At 43.2% G+C, this 22,859-nt stretch overlaps 1 protein-coding gene across 6 annotated transcripts in view; it reads left to right on the top strand.

Annotated features, from left to right (window-relative positions):
- The window catches only part of LOC119656717 (tyrosine-protein phosphatase 99A), a 588,033-nt gene that overhangs the window by 398,255 nt on the left and 166,919 nt on the right, over positions 1 to 22,859 (top strand). Inside the window, exon 2 of one of the 6 annotated variants that reach the window (XM_038063244.1) lies at positions 17,966 to 18,810. The exons of 4 other annotated variants lie outside the window; for them this stretch is intronic. In XM_038063244.1, the coding sequence (XP_037919172.1) occupies positions 18,558 to 18,810 (253 nt within the window). In that variant the 5' untranslated portion in view covers positions 17,966 to 18,557. The remainder of the gene's footprint in view (positions 1 to 17,965; positions 18,811 to 22,859) is intronic. One more of the 6 variants, XM_038063243.1, reaches the window with a different exon arrangement.

The raw sequence follows: 22,859 nt of genomic DNA on the forward strand, positions 1-22,859 counted from the left end.
CGCTTAGGAACAATGACTTTTGAACGTTCAACCGAAATGTTGTCGTGTACATCATTTGCCGATAAACAGTAATTGGAAATGTGTTGCAGTCGTTAAAGCATATGGGATCGAGTTCTCGTCAGTCTAATCTTAGTTTGTCGTAGCGAATTGTGTAAAATCTGAAGTTTAGAAATTGGAATCTCCAATATGAGATCTCTCTGCTTCAATGGAAATGTTTTCCTAGGTTTAGCCTTCAGTGACCTGTGAGTATTCACTGCTTTGGTTCATATATTCTCCTAAGCTCTCTAGACTACTCCATTCCTGGTAAGCTCACCCAGTGAAGTCCTCTCAAATCTCCTTCTTGTTTCTCCTTTCCCATTCCCCGCAAGGGTCCATAGAACGATATTTCTTCTCCTTTCTTAGCTAGTTTATCCTCTACTTAATTTCTCTTTATGCCATGACTTTTTCCAGATTTTTGGAGTGGGTAGTTTTTGAGAAAGGGTCCTTTAAGTAATTGCCCCTTTTCGGGCCCCCACATCCTTCGTCTTTGTAACCAATGTCAAAATTAATATTTCCTTTGAAAAGTACTAATCGAAACCTTTCATTTGATACCCCACATGTCCACATTCGGTGAAAAAAATATTGCACCCATCTTTTAGGTATATGGGGGTTCCCCTCCTCCTTTAAGTTCTGAGAAAAGTGCGTGTGACAGACAGACATTGAATCGATTTTAATAACGTTTTGTTGAAAAATCTTGGATGGAAGCCGTTGTCTTGCAACTGTAGCGGTTTTCAATTTTGTCTGGTCATTTGCTACCTCCGGTCTCTGCCATATCGTTTTCCGCGTAGCTGTGAAAATTATTGCGTCAGCGGACGCAAATTCAGTTGGGCCACATCCTTTTTCCGCTCCGGCGGGTCGTCCCTTTTCTCCCTTTCAGTGAGTGAGAAAGCAAAGCTTAAGCTGGGCGGGGATAAGGTCGGCTCTAAGTTGCTAAAGTCTCTCTAGCTGCAACGACTCTCGGAGAGCACCGGCGCCATCTTGGCCTGCGTAGACTCGTGATCGCTGGAGGTGTTGTCCGCCACGGCCGTCAGAGTACACGAGGTATACACACACGCTGGGTGCCTCGGCGACGGCTACCGAAAGCGCAGCACCACGTCGCCTTACAATCTTCGACCCCCTAAGCAGACGTTACTTCCTGGTCGACACGTGCGCGGAGGTGTCGGCTCTTCCTGTACCCCGTCCGAACACGCATATTCCACACAACTTGCATTTAGCGGACATCAGCCTCCCCATATTAGGCGCAGATTTCCTCTGTCACTATGGACTGCTGGTTGATTTGCAGAACAAGACCTTAATATACCCCGCAATCTCGTTACAGGCTTCAGGGAAGATTTCTACCTGCCGAGAAAACACTCTCTTGATAATTTTTGAGGACGTTGCCGACCATCGCATTCCCGCACTCCTCTGAAAGTTTCGCAACATCACTACGGAAAGTAGTTTCTCCAAGTCAGTGAAGCACGATGCACCACCGGCTCTCCAATCTTCTCAAAAGTGCGTCCTCTTCCACCCAAGGAGCTTGTTGTCGAGAAGAGGCCCTCAGCATTATTTACTCACGTTGTGAAGAACAGTACAGAAATTTTGGAGATCATACTGTCTCCCTTTTAACTATTCCATGAATGTGAGAGGTACACGAATATGTATATGACAATGAGGATAAATCTCTCAACTCTTGGGAAAACCCGCAACGGTACCTCGCCGAATACCAACTAAACACCTGACCGTCGTCATAAAACTAGTCTGTAACCATTACTACGCACATTACTTCGGGCTAGCCCTACCGCCTTGGGGAGTCTTTAAATCATTGAATTCCTTTCACCAAAGAGTGGTGAGTGGAAGAAGGTAAATGTTAGTTCAAGGAATCCTCAGCCATCCGGCCCCTTCACCGTTCGAGTCCTAGCTTCTTCACAGCTCCACTTTTCAACACTCTTTAGCATCTCCCCGAGAATGTTATCTCGGTGAGCTCCCGTGTGTTTAAATAAAGTTGGTGACAAATCCCATCCCACCTTTCGCGAGAAAAAAAGGTGTGATCAACGTCGTCCACAATCCCATTACAAAACGCACAGTCAGAAGATGGTGCCTTCCCAATCTTGTGCAGGTAAGACTGAAAATTTCCGCACTCGCTTAATAGGGGTAAAGAAATAGTCAGTCTTACCATGCTTTCGACAAATGTTAGTAGCCTCTTGGCCTGAAGCGGAGACAAGAGTTTTGTCACTTACTTAGTGTATGTAATCAAGTAGTCGTTCTTCCCAAGTAACCACCTCCCTTGCGTTTTTATATGGTTTGACGTTCTTCAGTAAGAAGGCAACGGGGATCATTCCCGCAACCGCCATCGCAGCCGGTTTAAAGACAGTGCGATAAGCAGACACTACCCGCAAAGCCCTCTGTCTCTGAACTTGCGCAAGGATGCTCTGACGTGGTGGCGAGGAAGACGGGGCAGCAACCGTGTTGTTCGGGAGAAAACCAAGTGACCGAGGAGAACCTCCACGTGATGTCGCTGGGATATACTGTACTAACTGTGGTTTGCTGGGCGTATGCTCCAAAGGCCTAATCAGGGCGATGAGACCCGAATCTATACGGGGTCTCATCCGAAGTGGCAATAGGTCACTGAACCTTGCTAAGGATATACTAGTACCATGGGAACCGAGATAGACCCTGAAATCACTTGTCTCAGAGGAATTCCTGTCTCAGGTGCCTTTAGGACGGTTATAACTGTTTGCTCCTAATGGTGTTGCTTTTCAACATGGATGGCGCTCTCCTTAATTCGGTAGATATATCTTGCATCCACCAGGATGAATAAACTCAGCCTTTCATCCAGTTTAGACTGATACCATTGTGCTTGTCTCAGCGGGGCTCTGATAGTGGTCACAGAATTGATCCATAGGGTTAAGTAAACTGGACAGGCACTCATGTAAAACCACGGGTACGTAATTGTACTTGCGCAAGGTCCTCATGCAGAGCAAAACAGACAGCGTTACACTCATTAGAAGATGTCGTCTGCTAGATGTAGGAACCCCCATGTTTGTCATTAGCCGACTTAAGGCAAAAAATCTACCTGCAGTCTTGTTCGCTGCTACTTTGATTTACTTTGAAAAGCTCATCTTTTAGACGAACGTTAATTTGAGGTGCTTAATCATTGGTTTTGACTCGATATGGGACGCAAGGTCGGAATTATCTTTTCAGTCAGGATGACTATTTCGATTTTTTCCACCGCAAGGCTGAAACCATGAGCAGTCATCCGTCCATTAATATGCCAAGTTTTCTTTGCGCCTGTTCAACAATGAGTCCGGCAATAAGTGCGGCAACATCATCTCCATAACTGACTGGCAACTGAGGTTTAGCGAACAATCACAGAAAGCGTTCCAGAGATCCGGCCCTAAGATCTCTGCGCAACTCCGTTATCTCCATTCTTCTCTGAATCTCTAGCGTCTAATAAAGTAAGGAGCTGTTTTTCAGATAATCCCCCAATATTCGTGAACGATAGTTCGCACGTACAATGTATTGTTCAGCTTGCGTAGAATATCTTTCCCTCTTACGGAATTAAGGGCATTTCTAGCATCAAGCGTTACAAGAAGCACCACCCGTCGAACTCGGCGTCGGAGGCATACGCTTCCTTTTGATGGACCGCATTCACGATGATAGCATCTATTGTGGGTCTCCTTGTTTTAAAATCGAACTGTTTAAGGGATAAATGTACGCCAGCACATATCGCTTCATCGAGCCTGATGAGTCAAGCGTACAAAGTGACCGGTATGCAAATGACTGCTTCGGATCACCTTTCCCTTTGCTGATCAGCCCAAGCCTCGCCATCTTGCAGTGCAGGGCAGTAGGTCTGGTCGATGATGAAACACCAGTTTGTATGCCTCTGCCGGGATTCCGTCAGATCCTAGCAGCTTGTTTTTCATAGAGAGTACTGCCTCTTCCAACTCTTCCATAGAGAAAAGTGTGCAATCCTCGGCATCTTCCACGCTGCTATCGTGAACTCGTAAGGGACGTGTAGGGAAGAGTGCCCGTAAAATAAGGTATATCTACTCAGCCTTAAGTGAACAAGGGTTCCACAGAGCCTCGAGTTTTCATATTACCAGTTTATAACCGAGTCCCCAGAGGTTCACCTTGTCGACCAGGTCCGGCTAGCAGTGAGATTTGCTTCTGTTTGTTAGTAACACATGTCGCCTCCCGGTCGTTTAATTGTTGTGTTAAGCGGCGGAGTTTGCGACACTCGTCCATCAGCGACACCAGTAATTCCGATACGAAGGTGACGTTGGGAAATCTTCCTACGCAACGTGTGCGCCGGAACCTTGTGGTAGATCCGGTGTATAACACTACCAGTCCTGTTCTTGCTGCCACCTCGAGAATTCGTTTCCCTGTGGAGTCTGAGTGAGGCATGCCGCATGTTCTGAAATTGCAGGCATCATCAACCAGGAGCTCTTTTGTAACGAAAAGCCGCAGACGGAGAAGGATGAAGGCGAGTCTCCCGCGCCCAAAAACAGGACAAACTGTACTAACTGGGCCTCTAGATTGGGGGTTGGGTAGGACTAACAACCCTACATGCAAAACAAACGGTTACGAAGCTACAAAAAGAGCGTCATGAGCGATACCATGACCGTCAGGTTGTGCATAAAATCCCCCACCACGAGCGTCTGGTTGTGGGTAAAATCCAACTCAACAGATTGCGGTGGACGGTGGATGATCGAGCCTGAAAAGTGTATAAGGGCAAGCAAGGTAGAAAAAGAACACGAAGCAGACCCTGCCTGAGATGGAGCGATGGCGTAGGCCAGGACTCCAGACAGCTTTTAGCGATATCGAATTGGTGGACCTCGGCGCAAAACCGGGATGCCCGGCAGGCCTAGACCGGATACCGGTTGTTGCGCCGTTGATGATGATCAATCAGGATCTGTCGTTTTGTGCCCAAGATATCGTTCTCCAGAGTATCAACCCTACGTCGAAAGTCCGATATCGTCTCATTCGATGTTACATAGACACTGAAAAACGTTACCGCTAAACACCAAATCCAGACAAAACCGCCCCCTCGGCCATCGGCAGAAATCCTAAGGTGGATGTCGTCCCGAACATAGATGGCATCGATACCTGATATGACGAGGTGCCACGAAGCTTGGTCCTTATTTCGGCACAGTTCTCTGATGACCACTAAATCAGTTTTGATCCCTGCAATGAACTAAGCTTGTTAGCGGTTGCACGGTGTGTATTGACCTGTAGGATGCGGATCACGTTAACCGCTTTCTAGCTCTTTCCAGTTTTGCTCTGAAGAGTGGACACCGCTCCGAGCCTGCAGTGTGCGCAACGCCTCCCCTTCAATTTTTTAGACCCAGCATCGTATTTCTAAACAACTAAAAAATAAGGCACTTCGAAGGTTATATGTCTCCTTATGCGTCGAAGAAGTTCCATTTACCAATCCAAAGAGGGTTCACCATTTCACTTTCGGTTACGCTCCCTGCACAGTTGGCCCCCTTCCAAATTAAAACCACGATCAATCTACACGACTGACAAATTTCTCCTTCTTTACTACTCCGTTCTTCCAACTTTCTAAACATGAATGAACTACTGCATTATATAATACATCCGCGTTCTGAGTCTGCAGGCAATCATGCCGCTATCACAGAGTTCTCCAAACAACCCCATCTCGTTCCACTCACGACTTCATCAACTTAATTGAGATTACAGCAGCAACCAAACCAAAGTGCAATAATTTCCATTGTTTGTTTACTGCGGAAAATAATTGAATTCATTAAAAACGTGGTCGGGACTTGAAAACTACAATGACTAAGGCTTCGTCAGCCCCTAAAGACGTCTTGACTGGCGAGAAAGAATAGGAACGTGTATTATGTTTCCAGCAGCCCTCATTGCTCATTATCTCTTCTGAATAGAACAATAAAACGACAAGCTGCTGCCGCCGGCCTAAACGGAAGAGAATAATAAATTCCTTCAACTCATTTCTTATTCACATTTATTTAAAAAGTGAATTAGACGGGAATAAGATACGCATTGCTAATTGGGTTAGTAAGCGAGCTCATGTATTGTCATTCCTGTTTGACCGGAGACAATGCGACCAGAATATTGTATTTTCGTCCACCATACAAAGATGTACTACGCCCATTACTTGGCGTCTTTTTATAGCGCAAGAATGGCAGGAAGGCAATATGATTTAATATGTCTACAAGCAATAAAATGAAGATAAGACCCGCGACAATGTCGGCAAGACTACCTAAATGGGGCGCCTATCTGTGCTTTAGGTGATTAGGGTATGTGCAGAATGGGACCTAAAATTCAAACAATGGCCCGGCTCTTGTCAGACCGTTTAAAGCCGCCTGTTATGAGGGACCTCCTTTATTTAAATGAGCAATTTCAGGTTAAAACGTAAATTTTTGAAAAACTGGAAAAGCAAAACCATAAGATACCTGCAAAGGCATCAAAGTCGAAAACCATTACCGACCTGTCATCGTATTGATGCCTTTGATTTCAATCTGCATATATTTCCTCTGGGTAACCTTTTTCATAATTTAGCAATCCTCCTCAATACTACCTCCAGGGTAATTGCGTAGGACCCTAACTACCCTCAAGAAAAAAACCTCCATTATTTTTGCCAAACAGGAGAAAGGTTCAGTTAATGCGCATTCGAACTCATTCATTCCAGGGCAGAAAAAAGTACCAATAAAATTGAAAAACATTTAAATGTCAATTAGAAATATTAGCCGCAGAATGGGGGATCAATTAGAAAAGGTCAAGTAAGCGAATAATTGTGGATCAATGCGGGCAATTAGGTTAGAGAAAGTACAGGCTCTTGTGGTGGTACCCATTCATCTGATGTAATTTAAATGGTGAGCGGTTGGTAAAGCAACATAATGGGAGAAATAGGTCTATACACTTCTGGATTGGATGCTACAATTGAACCTACAAATTAGGCAATTTGAAGTTCAGAGAATTTAATTGAATGTCGGAGAGTTCGCTGAAAAGGAACATTTCTAATTGAAGTTTGACGGTTTGAATACTGTCGAACATTATAATGAAGTATTAAGAACGCTGTATCTAAGGGAGACATTTTTTACCATTGGGTACAGATACATAATCAATTGCAGATGACTATTCACTACTAGAAACTGACTATTATGCAATAAGATGTCAGAAATGTATACTTCAAGTAGCTTCTCAAATCAGATGAAACAAAATTGAACCCCTCTAGCTTCAGCAATATCTACATGCATCGGCAACTCCAGCAATTCAACCCACTCTGGATTATTTTCACGATTTTATATGCTTCCTTATACAATTGTCTCAGTTTTATATTCTGAATATGTTAATGCAGAGTGTTCACAGAGACAGGTGTACACACGCGGTAGAGTTACGATGATTCCGTCTTAAATGTGAGGCCCATTTTGAAACTTCACAACTAATACCGGGTGCTAGCTTATACAAACGGTTTTATAAGGGAGCACTTGACCTCGCCCGGTATCAGTTGTAGATTTTCCGTTCTCGATGAGTTTGTTCTCTAATAAAGGTTTGAGGTGCTTGAATACCACAAACCAATCCTGGAGCATAGGTATACCTATGACGTGGGAAAAGATGTAAGAAGATAGGCATGGTTGTTTCACTGATCTGAGTGATGACTCCGTAAAAAAACTTAAAGATGCTCAATTAAGGCAGTTACGCAATTTTAATGTGGTGATTCAGAACCTCTAAACAACATTGTCCTGGTGGCTTCCAAATGAACTATGAGTTCTGAGTTCTTGTTGCCAGGTGAATCCCTAAGATGGTGCGGCAGCCTGCCGAATGTCCATTGCCTCGCGTTTGTTAAAGTCGAACTTTTGTAGGTCAATAATACATAGGGTTTGCTTTCTTTCCTAAAACTGCGTCAGTGTATGTTATGGGGTAAGTTCATTTTAGGGAGATGATCACTTATCAGTGCCATGTGCATGAGTCCACCCTTTTCTCCGACTTAGGCAAACTCCTGGGTTTTAAACGCCAGCGGACTACTGCATACCACCGTCCTGGACTCAAGTCTTGCCTCTCGTCCTACTCGGCCTACGTACAACCCGCCGAGAGGAATTTGCTGCCAGCCCCGCGGAGCTGGTATACGGGGAGAACCCAAGACTCCCAAGCGATCCAGTCTTCGACAAGAGATCGGGTCTCACAGAGTCGGGGTTGGTGCGTCTGCTGAGGGACAATCTCCGACGCATCAAAGCGCTACCACCCACTCGACACTCGTCCACATCTGCCTTTTCGCCCAAGGAACTGGACACGTGCACGCACGTTCTGATCAGGACGGATGCCGTCCGGAAGCCGTTGCAGCCTCCATATGAGGGCCTGTACCGCGTTCTCGAGCGGGGAGCATATTTCTTCCAGCTCGAGATCGGTGGACACAAAAAGGCGGTCTCTTTGTCCAGACTGAAACCCGTGTGCGCCCCGAAGCAGCGTCGTGTCCGCTTTGTGGATTAACGGTGAACGGAGTTCCGGGATCGGTCGCCGAAACCCCTTAGGTTTCATCTGGGGGCGGAGTGATGTGGCGCGGCAGGGTCCGCAAGAACAGTGAAGCATAATGTGCAGCACCATATTAACGCTGTTGGTTCCCCGATCTTCTCGAAGGTGCGTCCTCTACCACCCCAGAAACTGGCTATTGCGCGGAAAGAATTTGAACAACTTGTTCAACAGGGTATCTGCAGGCCCTCAAACAGCTGTTGGTCTTCCCCATTGCATATGGCGAATGGCGCCCCTGTGGGGATTACAGAAGGCTAAATGCACAGACTGTTCCTGACCGATATGCAATTCCACGGTCTTTGCGCATCACCTCGCGAATTGCCGCATCTTTTCGACCTTGGACTTAACCAAGGCTTACCACCAAATCCCAGTAGCTCCTGAAGACATTCCAAAGACGGCAATATGCACACCCTTTAGACTCTTCGAATTCACCCGAATGACTTTCGGATTGTGCAATGCGGCGAAAACCTTTCAAAGGTTCATTCACTCAGTCCTGTGAAACCTCGATTTCTGTTTCGTGTATTTGGATGATGTTTTGGTCGCTTCTTCCACTGAGTCTGAACACTTAGCCCATCTCGAGTGCATTTTTCAACATGAGAAATGTAAGTTCCTTCAAAAACAGGTGAGATTCCTCGGCCACTCCATTTCCCCTGAAGGAATGCAGTCCGACCCAGACAAGGTGCAAGCAATTACAAGCTTCCCGCGTCCGAAGACAGTGAGGGAGTTGAGGAGGTTCTTGGGCATGCTAAACTTCTACCGTCGTTTCCTGCCCAAGGCCGCCCATCACCAGTCCGTTTTGAGCGCGTACTTGTCTGGCCCCAAAACAAAAGACACACGAGAGATTGTGTGGTCTGAAGAGGTTGTCCGTGCGTTCGATAAGTCCCGACAGCAACTGGCTGATGCTACACTCTTGGCATTTCCTCTGCAAGATTCACCCCTAGCCGTTTTTGTTGATGCCTCTGACATCGCAGTAGGTGCTGCCCTTCATCAAAAGGTGGATCAAGTTTGATGACTGCTAAATTTCGAATGCTGCGGATCCTGCCGCGCCACATGCATATGGGGTTTGTATTGAGTGGGAAAACCACATTAGAAAGCTTGGTTTCCGTACTTTTTTGACATTTTTGTTTAAGTGGACAGAATTAATTGGGAGTCGATCAAATTTGAACATTATATTAGTTATATCTCGGGCAGCTTTTGGCAAATTTTCTGAATAGAGAAAATATTTAAAAGGGAAAAATTTTGAAGGTGTTCAAAAAAATATTTGGATTTTCCCTTTTTTTAAGATTTTATATGAAACAAAACTTTTTATTATACGAAAACCATCACGTAACTCCTGCCCTCTTCCGTGCGGATCCACCACAAAGTATTTCGTCGCGGGGTGGATAAGGCTCTAGCCCATCTAAACATCATCTCTCTTGCATACGGTATGCAATGCAATTGACCAAATTGGCGCTGCATAAAGCAGTACAGAGCTCACCACTCTAACTATGAGCAGTCTACGAGTGCATCGCGGGCCCCCAGCATTCAGCATGGGGGTCATTGCATTGGGCACTTTGGGGGAAACATTTCGTAAGTCCTGCTTGAAATTTAGCCTTGCATCTATTATCACTCCAAGGTTTCTAATTGCTGGCTTTGAAGTGATGATATGCTTCCCCATTCTGACGCGCGCAGTGGTTTCCTTACGCCGCTTGGTGATAAGCACTGTCTGTTTTATCCTCCGCGAGTTCGAGACCTGCATCTTTCAGCCACTTCTTTATAAGAGTGGTAGCTTCAGATGAATATAATTCTACATCCGTCAGACCTTTTGCAACAATAATCATCGCTATGTCATCGGCGTAACCTACTATTTTGGTCTCGATAGCAACTGGGACGTGGAGGACATCATTATACAGGATGTTTCACAATGGCGGAACTAGCACAACGCCCTGTAAAACACCCCCGGAAACAATGTGTTCTTTGGTTCCATTGTCTGTGTCGTATCAGAGCCTTCTATCTGTTAAATAGCTAGCGCAGTGAAGTAACTGGGTGCACCTATCAAGGCCAATGATCTACTTATAAGGTTCTAACTGGCAGAGTTGAATGCATTTTGTACGTCAAGGGTAATCATAGCACAATACTTGCTAGTTCCACACTTTCCGTGCATCGCATTTTCAGAGTTTAATGGCGCTTCAGCTTCTACTGGGAAAATGTAAAGTCATGAAATCGTTGAGGGTGTACTTTGTATAGTGCCCTGGGCCAACCACACATCTATGAATGTTTGCTCGTCAATCGCTTTCGCAGACCACCAGCCGGCGTGTACCTTTTGAGACATCAGCTCCCTTGTGTTTTGGGCACTATTTTCCCGCCTACCGAGGTTTTACGCCACTTCTTCAAGACGCTGTTGATATCCTGAATGTGCGTCTTCCTTTTCTCGACCCCACTTTTCCCTCTTCCCATCCCCAAGTATATGGTTGGATATCACTTGCGTTCACTACGTCACCGTCGAAGGAGTAATTTTAGGGCTCTCCTTCAAATCTTTGTCATCTCTCTGCGATTTGTTATGGCTCTCATCACCTGACCTTTTCTTCGATCAGAATTGGTGTTATATCTTTTCAGCGTGCTCGCTGCTATTTTAATACCTTAGCCTGTACAAGAAAACAGATATTATTCACTAAAAGCGCTCATGCCTTGCCAGATGATTCTATCCACGTTTTGTTAGACCTCCTCGGGAAGAACACAGATCTGTGTTGCATGAACCCTACTGAGTCTTGCTCAGTTACTGATAATTTCGATGACGTTAGTAGAAACTTATCCGGGGCTTTTCGGAAGTACTAATGGCCTTATATAGTTTAAAGCAGTTTTGGTAGAGCCGCTACAGTTTGTGTAGATATTGAAAATCTTACTAGATACCTTTTGAGGTTAGAGTGATATCACTCTTACCCAGAAGCCGATAGAAGGAACGAAGGGTTCATATGTTAGTTGGTGATTTGAGGGTCTGCCGACTTCACCCCCACCAGATCAAGCTTACGACCGAGGGAAGTCCACCCCCGAATATCAATCTATAGCTCATCAGTGGGAAAGTTTTCTTGCTGTATTTTTTGGGGGCTAGAATCAGTTTGTCTAAAAATTTCTTCACCCTTGCTCACCATAGTGTCTTCATTACCTACCGTTATCACTGTCAAAAGAAACGCTACTGAAAATTCTTAGCATTCTATATATTGAACCGAAATTACTTGGCGACAGGTTTTGTTTCCTTCCCTGTTGTGGAGCTTCGGGAATTTAAACGCCATACCTGATTTGCGTGTGACTACCGCCGCCATTTTCTCCTCCTTTTAAATGATCTAAATCTGCGTTTATCGATCTGCTTCAAGCACGGTTACGTTTTATAGTGCTTTTTAATGTCGGTTGACTGATATTCTTTGACAGGGTATTCAAAATTCCAGTCGCCCACGGATCGTGGAGATAGACATATGCCATCAGCCCTTATATTGGACGAATCTTTTATAGACAAAAATATGATTGAGTTCAATTCTGGCTTTCTTTGTTTGAATAATTAATTCTAATTGTTTTGTTAATGACAGGACACCTAAGAATTGATGGTGGTATGTTTCCTTCGAAGCTCAGGAAAAAGTAATTTCTCTATCTCAGCCAGGGTCTGCCACGTCTTCTTTTCGTACCATAGTTAGTCGGTTTATTGACTTTTCAGGCTGGATCATCCTCACCAATACGCTTTAGATGATCCGCAGCCTACTTACCCGGATTTTATCCGCATCCAGACAGCCGTTGTACCGCTCATAGATTTTGTCATTATATAGGCTCCGGAATCATCTATCCTCATGTGAGGCGGGAGGCAAAATTCTTCGGGGAATTCTTATCAAGAACGTGGCTTAAAAATCACAATTACTCTTACTAAGAACGCAAGCTTCCCAGGAATACAAGAACAAGATACATAATAAGAGCTTTGAGAGAGTTCGAGTGGAACAGCTTTTGTGAGCTGACTGCCGATAACTCCTAGGTAAGAGATGTTTTCCATGGTTTTACAGTTTCAGTCTCCTATCTTTATCGTTCTCAGTTAACTAGTTCTGTTTGATGTTGCTTTTGGTTCTAACATTGACATTGTCAACCTAAGATCTTGCGCTACCGGGTTTTTCTTCCCATAATGTCGATACCGTCAATATATTCAAGCAATTGTGTGGACTTGAAAAAGATGATGCCTCTTGCGTTTACATCACCACCACGGATTACTTTTTGCAAGATGAGGTTGAAAAGAATGCGTAGTAGATGGGGCATCCCTTTGTCTTAGACCGTTCTGAATGTTTAAAGGTCTCCAGAATGATTCTCTCAGTCAGTATTGTAAATCCAATCGTTTTACCGAATTCCCTCATGGCCACATGGCTCCTGGCGACTTATGATACTTGAATCATTAAATTGCACGAACTGTTTCTTGCATACTTAGTGGTTTCTGCATTTTTCCAATGTTTTCAGTTGGCAAGACCTTCAACTCATCGATATCCTGCTCGTTGAAAATCCTCAATCCATCGCCATCGATTTGCTTCTTTGTCTTGGCAGGATGAGCATCGAGATGTATATGACTTCATTTTGCTGACTTGCTGGTAGAATTTCCACGCCTGGTACAATTGCTCTCTCTATTCCTCGTGTCCACAGGCTGTGGGTTCTCCCAGTTCCTTTTTCTGTTTGTGAAGTCCCTTCTCCGCTCGAGGGAGTTTGTTGTATGATAAATCTCTGCGCAGGCCCGCTTGCTACATTGCCCGGTATGCAGCATCTTTCCGGTCCGTTGCCAACTTACAATCATCATCAAACCAGTCCCTTCCACTTTTTTGCGACTGGGGCCAAATTTATTTGTGGCCCTGCCAATGATAATGTTCTTCAGGTGTTGTGAAGATAATTTGTCGATGTTTCATCTCCAGGGCAGCTGCGGTTTTTGCGGCATCCATTTCCCCCTTAAAGGTGGTAGGGCTTTATTATGGATTGTCATAGGGGATTCGAGGTGGTATTGTTATTCAAGCTCGAAGCACCATGCCAACCGGATAATGATCGGAGTCTATATTGCCCCTCTTAAATATTCTGACATTCTTCAAGGCTGCAAGAGGTTGTGTTCGAATAAAACGGAATCATCATCATCATCATCAACGGCGCAACAACCGGTATCCGGTCTAGGCCTGCCTTAATAAGGAACTCCATACATCCCGGTTTTGCGCCGAGGTCCACCAATTCGATATCCCTAAAAGCTGTCTGGCGTCCTGACCCACGCCATCGCTCCATCTTAGGCAGGGTCTGCCTCGTCTTCTTTTTCTACCATAGATATTGCCCTTATAGACTTTCTGGGTGGGATCATCCTCATCCATACGGATTAAGTGACCCGCCCACCGTAACCTATTGAGCCGGATTTTATCCACAACCGGACGATCATGGTATCGCTCATAGATTTCGTCATTGTGTAGACTACGGAATCGTCCATCCTCATGTAGGAGGCCAAAAATTCTTCGGAGGATTCTTCTCTCGAACGCGGCCAAGAGTTCGCAATTTTTCTTGCTAAGAACCCAAGTTTCCGAGGAATACATGAGGACTGGCAAGATCATAGTCTTGTACAGTAAGAGCTTTGACCCTATGGTGAGACGTTTCGAGCGGAACAGTCTTTGTAAGCTGAAATAGGCTCTGTTGGCTGACAACAACCGTACGCGGATTTCATCATCGTAGTTGTTATCGGTTGTGATTTTCGACCCTAGATAGGAGAAATTGTCAACGGTCTCAAAGTTGTATTCTCCTATCCTTATTCTTCTTCGTGTTTCTGTTTGACCAGTGCGGTTTGATGTTGTTGGTTGATTCGTCTTCAGTGCTGACGTTGCCACCATATATTTTGTCTTGCCTTCATTGATGTGCAGCCCAAGATCTCACCCCGATTGCCGCCTGCTCGATCTGGATGAAGGCAGTTGGTACATCTCGGGTGGTTCTTCCCATGATGTCGATATCGTCAGCATAGGCCAGTAGTTTGGTGGACTTGAAGAGGATCGTACCTCTTGCATTTACCTCAGCATCACGGATCACTTTCTCGAGGGCCAGGTTAAAGAGGACGCATGATAGCGCATCCCCTTGTCGTAGACCGTTGTTGATGTCAATTTGGTTAAAAGTAGTCCTGTTTGGAAAGACACAAGTTTGTTTGTGTCTCTCTTTATGCACAAACCAGGTACTCCCAGCCACCATTTTGTTTCATATTGCTATTTGAATAATACATAGTCCGCCATCTTTGCTAATCTTGTTCAAGCTATGTGCTTGAATACGGGCTCCGTCAGTACAGCCGCTAAAATGTCCAAGCATGATTTTCATCTCAAACTTGGGCCGCTTTTATCCTTCTCCGACCCTGCAGTCTCCATATATTTCGAAATTTTCCTCGCAAGTCCAGAATTCATAGCCGTTCGCCTATGTTTTCAAAGCCTATCACAGGAAATTCCATTAATTTCAAGTCAGCAGCAACTGTAGTGGCAGCTTTTGATCTGTATAGGGAGTGCATATTCCATGAGAAGATGTGCAAACCGTTTCTCCGTTTTTGTTACAGGATTCGTAGTTGTAAAATCAATCAACATGTAATTTTTCATGTCGGGCTTTCAACTGTACTCAATCCCCAACCTAGAGAACCTCGGTAAACCATTCGACTTCAGGAATATCCTACTATCGGAATTCAATTTCTATCCTTTCATCGCAGAACCAATCGGTTCGTTCGATAAAAGTCGGAAGGATCTATCTATATTACTGAATTGAATTTTGGCAACCACATTGCACATTCGTATATTGTAAATATGATCAACGACTGGAGTGGTGAATGATAAAACAGTATTTATGTCCTTATTTGCATAGAATACTGGTTCCAAGCCAAGGTGAAGGAAGAGCATTTGCGGCAACGTACTTTGTACTCAGCAAAACAAAAATGAAATGCTGAGACCAGGGAAAGAGGTATATAAAGTATAGTTGGAGGTATTCCACTATGTTAAACCCTACCTGATCTCTCTTAGTGACGGGTCCCGCGACAGGCAAGAAAATGCATCTGATGTCGTTAAAAACAAAATTATCGTGTCTCAGGAAAATGCTAGGCATTCACCTCAGTGGAACAGCAGGGCCCCGCCGAGAAATGGGCAAGTGCTTTTGACGCAGGGAAGGCGTCAGAACGTAAGTAAATTAGTCCGAGTAAATCAAATACGTGTTTGCACGCTACATATTGGCACCCCAACTGCAAAGACCGAGGAACTTGCAAGAGCTGTTCGGAAAAGGCGCATTGACATCTGTGCTCTGCAAGAAACTCGATGATATGGTGCCAAAAGCTGCGACAAAGAACGCGAACGCGGTAAAAATAGCTAAAAACTTCTCTACTTTGTAGCCCACACACTCAATACGGTGTTGGCATTTCCATCTCAGAGGGTTTCCGTGACGCCATTAAAGAAGTCGAACGATTTGATTATCGGCTGATGAAGCTCACCATTATATCAGCTGACCGCACTATTCACTTCTTCACCGCATATGTAACGTACCTGCTGATGATCATTGCCAGCGACCTTAATGGTTATGCGGGTGAAAAGGCAGACGGTAACATGTGCCATGGGGGAAAGGGGTTTGGATTGATATTGACTTTGCGCTCACCTATGACCTTATAATTGTGAATACACCATAGGATATCGAACGTTAATGACAAGAACGGTACTTTGCTTACCGACCCATGCCACGATGGATAGACGTTGAGAATATTTCGAGAATATTTCAACGGAAGAATTTGCTCATTCTTCACTTCCGCAATCATTGCCGACATTTGGAGCAGTTCCACTTGTCAGAGCAACTGAAGTTGATGAAGCAATAAAACGAATGAAAGCGGGGAAAGCCACAGGACGTGACGACATCGTATCTGAGCTCTGGAAAGCCAAGAGTTGGGATTCTAAAACCTCGAGATTTCATCCAGATCAGGCATTTGATAGGACCAAATGGCGAAGCCGATGACGACGAGCCGTCCCCGTTTGTGAACAAAAAAAAGTGACAAAGACTAAAGAAAAGGAAGAAGAATCAGGCTAAAACTATAAATGAACGTAATGACTTTTAGGTACACTTCTTAAGGTGCACCATAGATAGCAGGTACTTCCAACAATAGATTCATTGTGAGATTAGTTATTTTCCTGTTCCTTGCTCGCCTAGCTAATCCCTTTTCAGAATTCACTCATTTTGCAAATCCTACCTGGCGTCTGAAAATTCGTCATGTCTATAATTGCGATTATGCTTATTTGTGGTATTAGAGGGTTTATTTGTCATTTGGAGATCAACTCTAGGTACCTGGAGATACCAGTAAATATCGAAGCCTTAAAAGTGGGACAACAATTAGACTCAATATCTATGAACTTGATCTCATGCTGTGAATGGCAGCCTTAATTTCGAAGCTTAGTATCAAATACCATAATCATCAAGACTCCTCCTAAAAACCATTCGAATTTTTACTTGTCTCTTCGGATTATGAAACTTATCAAGCAGTGCGTGCGTTAGATTTCGCACTATTCACAAATGAACAATTCGCGTTTGTGAGCGCCATTTGCTGAGACCACTCTCAGTATCTTGGTTTCTATAGAAAGATCAGATTTCCGAGTTTGATCATTTTTTTCAAAGCTCCTCAAAAAATATATATAGTGAACAGGAAATTGTCTGTATAATAGTTTACATCTGCTTATTATCGGTCTACTGCACACTCTCATCATCAAGAATCGTTTCGGTCTAATGGCTACGAATCTTCGTCTGATTGTGGTGTCTTCTCTACTTTAGCTTCCAGTTGATATCTTTTTGAAGTCATGTTCCAATGTGCTAAGGAGTTGACTTGAAGATTACCAACTCGACGGCATGGCGTTAGGGTTAATTACTCACTTCGGGGCATTTTACCTACAAATTTTGAGTAGGTACCTTCCGTTCTATGAGACTGACTAATGGAGCGTTGTCTATTTTATGTATGTGTAATTACAATATTAGGAATTTATCTTTATTTATCAAGCAAATAGTGGAATAATTCCTCAAATATAGGATGGGATATACCCTCACTCAGGGAGTGTTAGGTTGCACTCTCTCCTTTTGGGGAGGTACTAAACTGGAGTCTCTGCAGCGCCGCAGGTGCTGGGGCTTCCTAGAGAAATGCTAATAGCTAAACCATCGGTAATTATCGGTAATCGCATCAGTACATTTATCTATCCCTTCAGAAATCAGCTTCACTACATTTCAACGTTGCTAATGTTTCCGATTGCATAACAATGAATCGTCATTTACAGCTGAATCACTAACGAATAGGGAGTTGATGGCAAGCAAAACACACAATTTTTTTATTCTTTTCGCAGTAATTAATTCTCAACTGAGTTGCTGCAGTGAATCTGTGCGCAATCACCTCATATGAGTCATTTTTCTTTTTCAATTATCATTTTATTCATAGTCAACTAATTACAGATATTCTACAACGATGACAACTATGCATCCGTAAAATGTAAAACGCCCGGAAAAGACAAGATTCGAGGCACGTTTGGTTTTGAATAATTTCAACATTGTGCCGATAATGTCGTTACCTCGTTGTATAACCAATCGTAGTTCCGGTAAAATCATCATTTCGCGGAAAACCTATTTCAGCTAATACTCTCCAGGCAATACCGTCAACCCTTTCCGGAATCCCGTGTCAAAATTTCAACTCTCCGCTCCCATACGTGCGTCAATTAGTAAAATTTTCTAATTGCATATTAATGCACAAGGGAGAAACTGCAACGATCAGTAATCTCGAATCTAACATTGGAAATTAGCATAGGGCTGAGGACCAGAGCTGAAAACTGGATTGTCGTCGTCATATTGACGCTCAACCCAAGCCGTGTCCTTGCTGACATATTGAAGCTACACTAGGGTAATTGAAAACTAACGATTAACATAAATTTTAAGTGTGTTCTCGGGTAAACGGCGTGGTGTTAACGAGCGTGAGGCGATAGGCAGACGGACATTGAGGACATTGTTCGTTGTTTATCGTCCTGAAATACACGAAAATGTTGGAATTCGGCCGGTTCGATTGCATTTATGTGTTACAAATTGTCGTGCAATTAATTCTAACAACTGGCAATGTGCATTTAATTGAGACAAATTTCGTTACGGGCGTCGGTGCAACACAAACGGTCACGGCAGAACCAACCTATCTAGATGTCGAGGATGACGCTAACGCAGCACCACTAACAGTAGTAACCACAACGGAAAGTACGGGGATCAACTATCCGACGCCATTTACGCCTAACGACACCTACGGTAACTAATTAATAATACAAATATTTTATTGTTTTCAAATAGGACATCGGAAGGGGCCATAACGGCTAGACAGCGAACACGTAAAAAGCAATGTGAACAGTGAAAAGTTGGCTCAAACAAAAAATATTGTGCTTTTATCGAATTAACAAGACTCGGAGAGTAGCTGGTATTGTAAATATTAATGATGCTCCAGATGTGATTCAAAACCTTTCCAGAGTACACTAGCAATAAGCAATATAGTCATCGGTGGCTCCTCTTGAAAATTTGCATTCAAATGGATCTCGACAGATTCCCGACAGCCCCAGCAGCCATCATTCACGAATACTAGCAATGTTTGCAACTCTCAATCATAGCCATTGCTGAATAGAATTGTATATTCGAGTAGAACCGCTTCACAGAATGATTAATAGAGAGATTTGTTGTTGCTTTCCGGGTTAGGTGGATAATCCAATTTCGGATGCATTTCAACGCACAGACGTTCATTACAATACGATGGATTCAACATCAAGTGCAACTCGACACACCCATGAGTTCGAGAATCAAACTAAATAAATGAAACTTGTTTGAAAATTTTGATAGATAGAATTTTTTGTTACGAACTTTATAGTTATAAATTAATCCTAAAACATCCAAAACAGAAAAAATAGGAACTAACGGTTTCGTCCAAGGCAGAGGCAACTCATCAGACGCTGCCTCACCTCTGTCACTTACGGTCACGCTGCTCCCAGGGCAGAGGTGAGGCAGCGTCTGATGAGTTGCCTCTGCCCTGGACGAAACCGTTAGTCCCTGTTTTTAAATGCTTGGCTGCCATGCCCCAACCGAGGGATCCGTGGGCCAAAAAACATGAGAGTAAGTTGCTCTCCATTTGATCCGGTCCAACATCAAGTGGATGTGGACTTAGGATCCCTCACTATCCTAAACAATAACATTCAACAGTCTCAAAACAGGCAAATTACCGATACATAATTCTTATTTGGTCTTCCTTGTTTTGCTTTTTTTGGTCTAGGTGATTTGAGGCTTCATTAGTTGGATACACACCACATTCGTAACATCAACCCTCGTCACCTGCAATGTAATTGAACAAAAAGATCGCTTTAAATCTTGTTTCATTATTATCACACTTAAAGCTGTGCTAGTGATAAGCTTACAGCAGCGGAATAATATTCATGATGAACTGGAATTCGAACCCAGGGAGGCTGACCCTCAATCGGCTCGGTCATCGCACCGTCAAACAAGGCTATCGATGCAGGCTGTCTGTCCCTTCAAAGTATTACCAACTGCTCTTAAAGATTGACAAAATTTTAAATCGAATTCAATCATTCAATGCACTAGAGAAATTTTGCTTAGGTTACCAGATGGGTCAGTTTTCCCGCGATTGAACATACAGCCAATTATATCGTAGATTTATGGCAATTACGATATTCCTGCTTTTAAGGTTACCTTATTAAAATCGGTTTACTATCCATCAGTCTGCCTGCCTGTCTGTTACACACACTTTTCTCAGAAATCATTTCTATCTATTAACAGGAAATTTGGTGGAAAAGTGGCAACTGCGAACGCCAACGTACGCATTGAGTTACGTCATTCTAGATTGAATTTAAGGGGGAAGAGTGCCCATACATGCAAAAGTAAGGTGTAAACTTTTTTTTAACCGTGGGGTATCAAATGAAAGGTATCGATAGTACTTTTCGAATCAGGTTTTGACGAGGAGCTTAAATGAAGGGGCCATTCTCAGAAACTACCCATCAGAAAAATCTGAAAAATCAAGATGATGCCTCTCTATGGCATCTAGATGTCGAAATACCCTCCATGTCGATATCTACTCAAACTTAATAATAGTACATTATTATATTTTTAAAATTCACTGCGAACACCCCTTAAGTTCATCCTAGATCCGTAAAATTTTACACAAATGCAGCTTTTAATATAAAGTATCATACTGAAAAGTTTGGTGGAAATCCTACTATTATTAACAAAGTTACAGTAGATCAGAATGGCCTCCTTCACGTCAAATTGGTCCTCCCTAAGAGTTAAACTGTGAATATCAAATTGAATTGAACATTGTCTCTCTCACTGATCCAAGACTACGGATTCTGGTAAACCGAATCTATGGCTCTTGCACTATAAAAATATAAGGGAGTTAGGAGTAGAGGCTTCCTTAAGGTCTAAGTTCATTTGATCAATTTTTATGTTTCAACCGACATGAAAACGTGAGAGAAATGACTATCCGAGTTGGCTGTAGTCAACCAACGACAAAGTTATTCCAAAAAATTTGAAAATGTCGGGATATGCCCGAATAAGGCGATCAGATTCGAAGATTTCGCCACTAAACCTCACAGGAGGTTATCCCGTATCATGGCATCGGTATGGCCCCCCGAAAGCATATGCCCCGGAAGAGTTCCGGAAAGATGTGCTTTCAGCCGGGTTACTTGTGTTAGCCCCTTGTGAGAAGTAGCGCTTTATAACTCGGAAACCGTATCTATTAATTGCAACAAAGATGTTAGATAAGCCTCACATTTTCTGATAGGAATGCCAAGCCTGTACTCAATGTAAACCAGTAACGCTGTGCTACAACAGGCTCTGATTCTCGCCCCCAAATCAATCCGTGTTCGGGAACCATGGGATTGTGCTCACACGGCAGATATTCATGTCAAATTTGTAGGATTTTCAGGTCGAATACTCTGAAAATAAAAATGAAGACCACGGAATTCCTACTTTTTAAGGTTTTGTGTAAAACAAAACCTTATTAAAATCGATTCAATGTCTGTCTGTCTGTTTGTTTGTCACACGCATTTTTCTCCAAAACGGATAAACCGATCCGAACGAAATTCGGTGGACAGATGGGAACTATGAAATCCCACGCATACAGCGAGTGGCATAAATTTAGGTGGAGTCTAAAGCGGTGCTCCTCATACATGCAAAGGGGGGATCCAAACATTTGTTTCACCGGATATAGTTGTGTAGGGTATCAAATGAAAGGTCTCGATTTGTACTTTTCGAAACTGACATTAGTTTTGGCACAAATTGCAAAGTGCGTGGGTAAGGAGTCAAAATGTACGCACTTGAAGTGAGACAGGACTCATTTTCGGAAACTACCCAACCTAAAAATCCGAAAAAAAATCAGGGTGGTGCGCCTAGATGAAATCTAGGCCTCAAAATATGTCCCATTCCGATATCTGCTCAAATAAACTTACTACTAGTATATTACTACTTTTTAGAAATTTACTGAAAAATCCCCCTTAAATTCATCTTAGGACTTCCGAATTTTGTACCAGCATAGAGGACAATATTTCGTATATGCATGCTAAGTTTCGTCGAAATCTGGCAATTAACGCCAAAGTTATAGCAGTTAAAACTTAGCAATTTCGCGCGAGTTTACCGCTTCCAAAGCCATGCAAATCAGATGCTGATATCATAATTACCCGGAATAATAGACATTCGCGTGAAATATTAAAGTCGCATTTATGAAGAATCTACTTATCTGCAGCCCTTTTTAAGATTTTGTGTAAAACACTTATGTGAAATCTAATCTTCGAGAGATGTCCCATTCCGGTATCTGCTCAAAAAATTTACTAATAGTATATTATCAAACTTGTAGAAATTGACTAAAAAACTCCCCTTAAGTTCATCCTAAGTGTACTAAATTTTGCACCGACATAGAGGACAGCCTCGTGCATACACATGCCAAGTTTCATGAAAATCCAACTATTAGCGGGAAAGTTATAGCAGTTCAAACTTATCAATTTCTTGCTAATTAACAGCATTCTAAGCCATACAAATAAGATACTGACGTCATAATTAACGAGAATAATTGACATTCGAGTGAAATATTAAAATTCCATTCAAGAAGAATCTAATTCTCCCTAACCCTTTTTAAGGTTTTGTGTAAACACAAAACCTTATTAAAATCGGTTTACTGTCTGTCTGTCTGTCCGTCACACGCATTTTTCTCGGAGACGGTTATAGCGATTGGCACCAAATTTAGTAAAAAGGTGGGAACTATGAACGCTCACGCATACAGTGAGTTACATCCTTTTACGTCGAATTTA

Source organism: Hermetia illucens, chromosome 5 (genome assembly GCF_905115235.1).
Source record: "Hermetia illucens chromosome 5, iHerIll2.2.curated.20191125, whole genome shotgun sequence".
Lineage (NCBI taxonomy): Eukaryota > Metazoa > Arthropoda > Insecta > Diptera > Stratiomyidae > Hermetia > Hermetia illucens.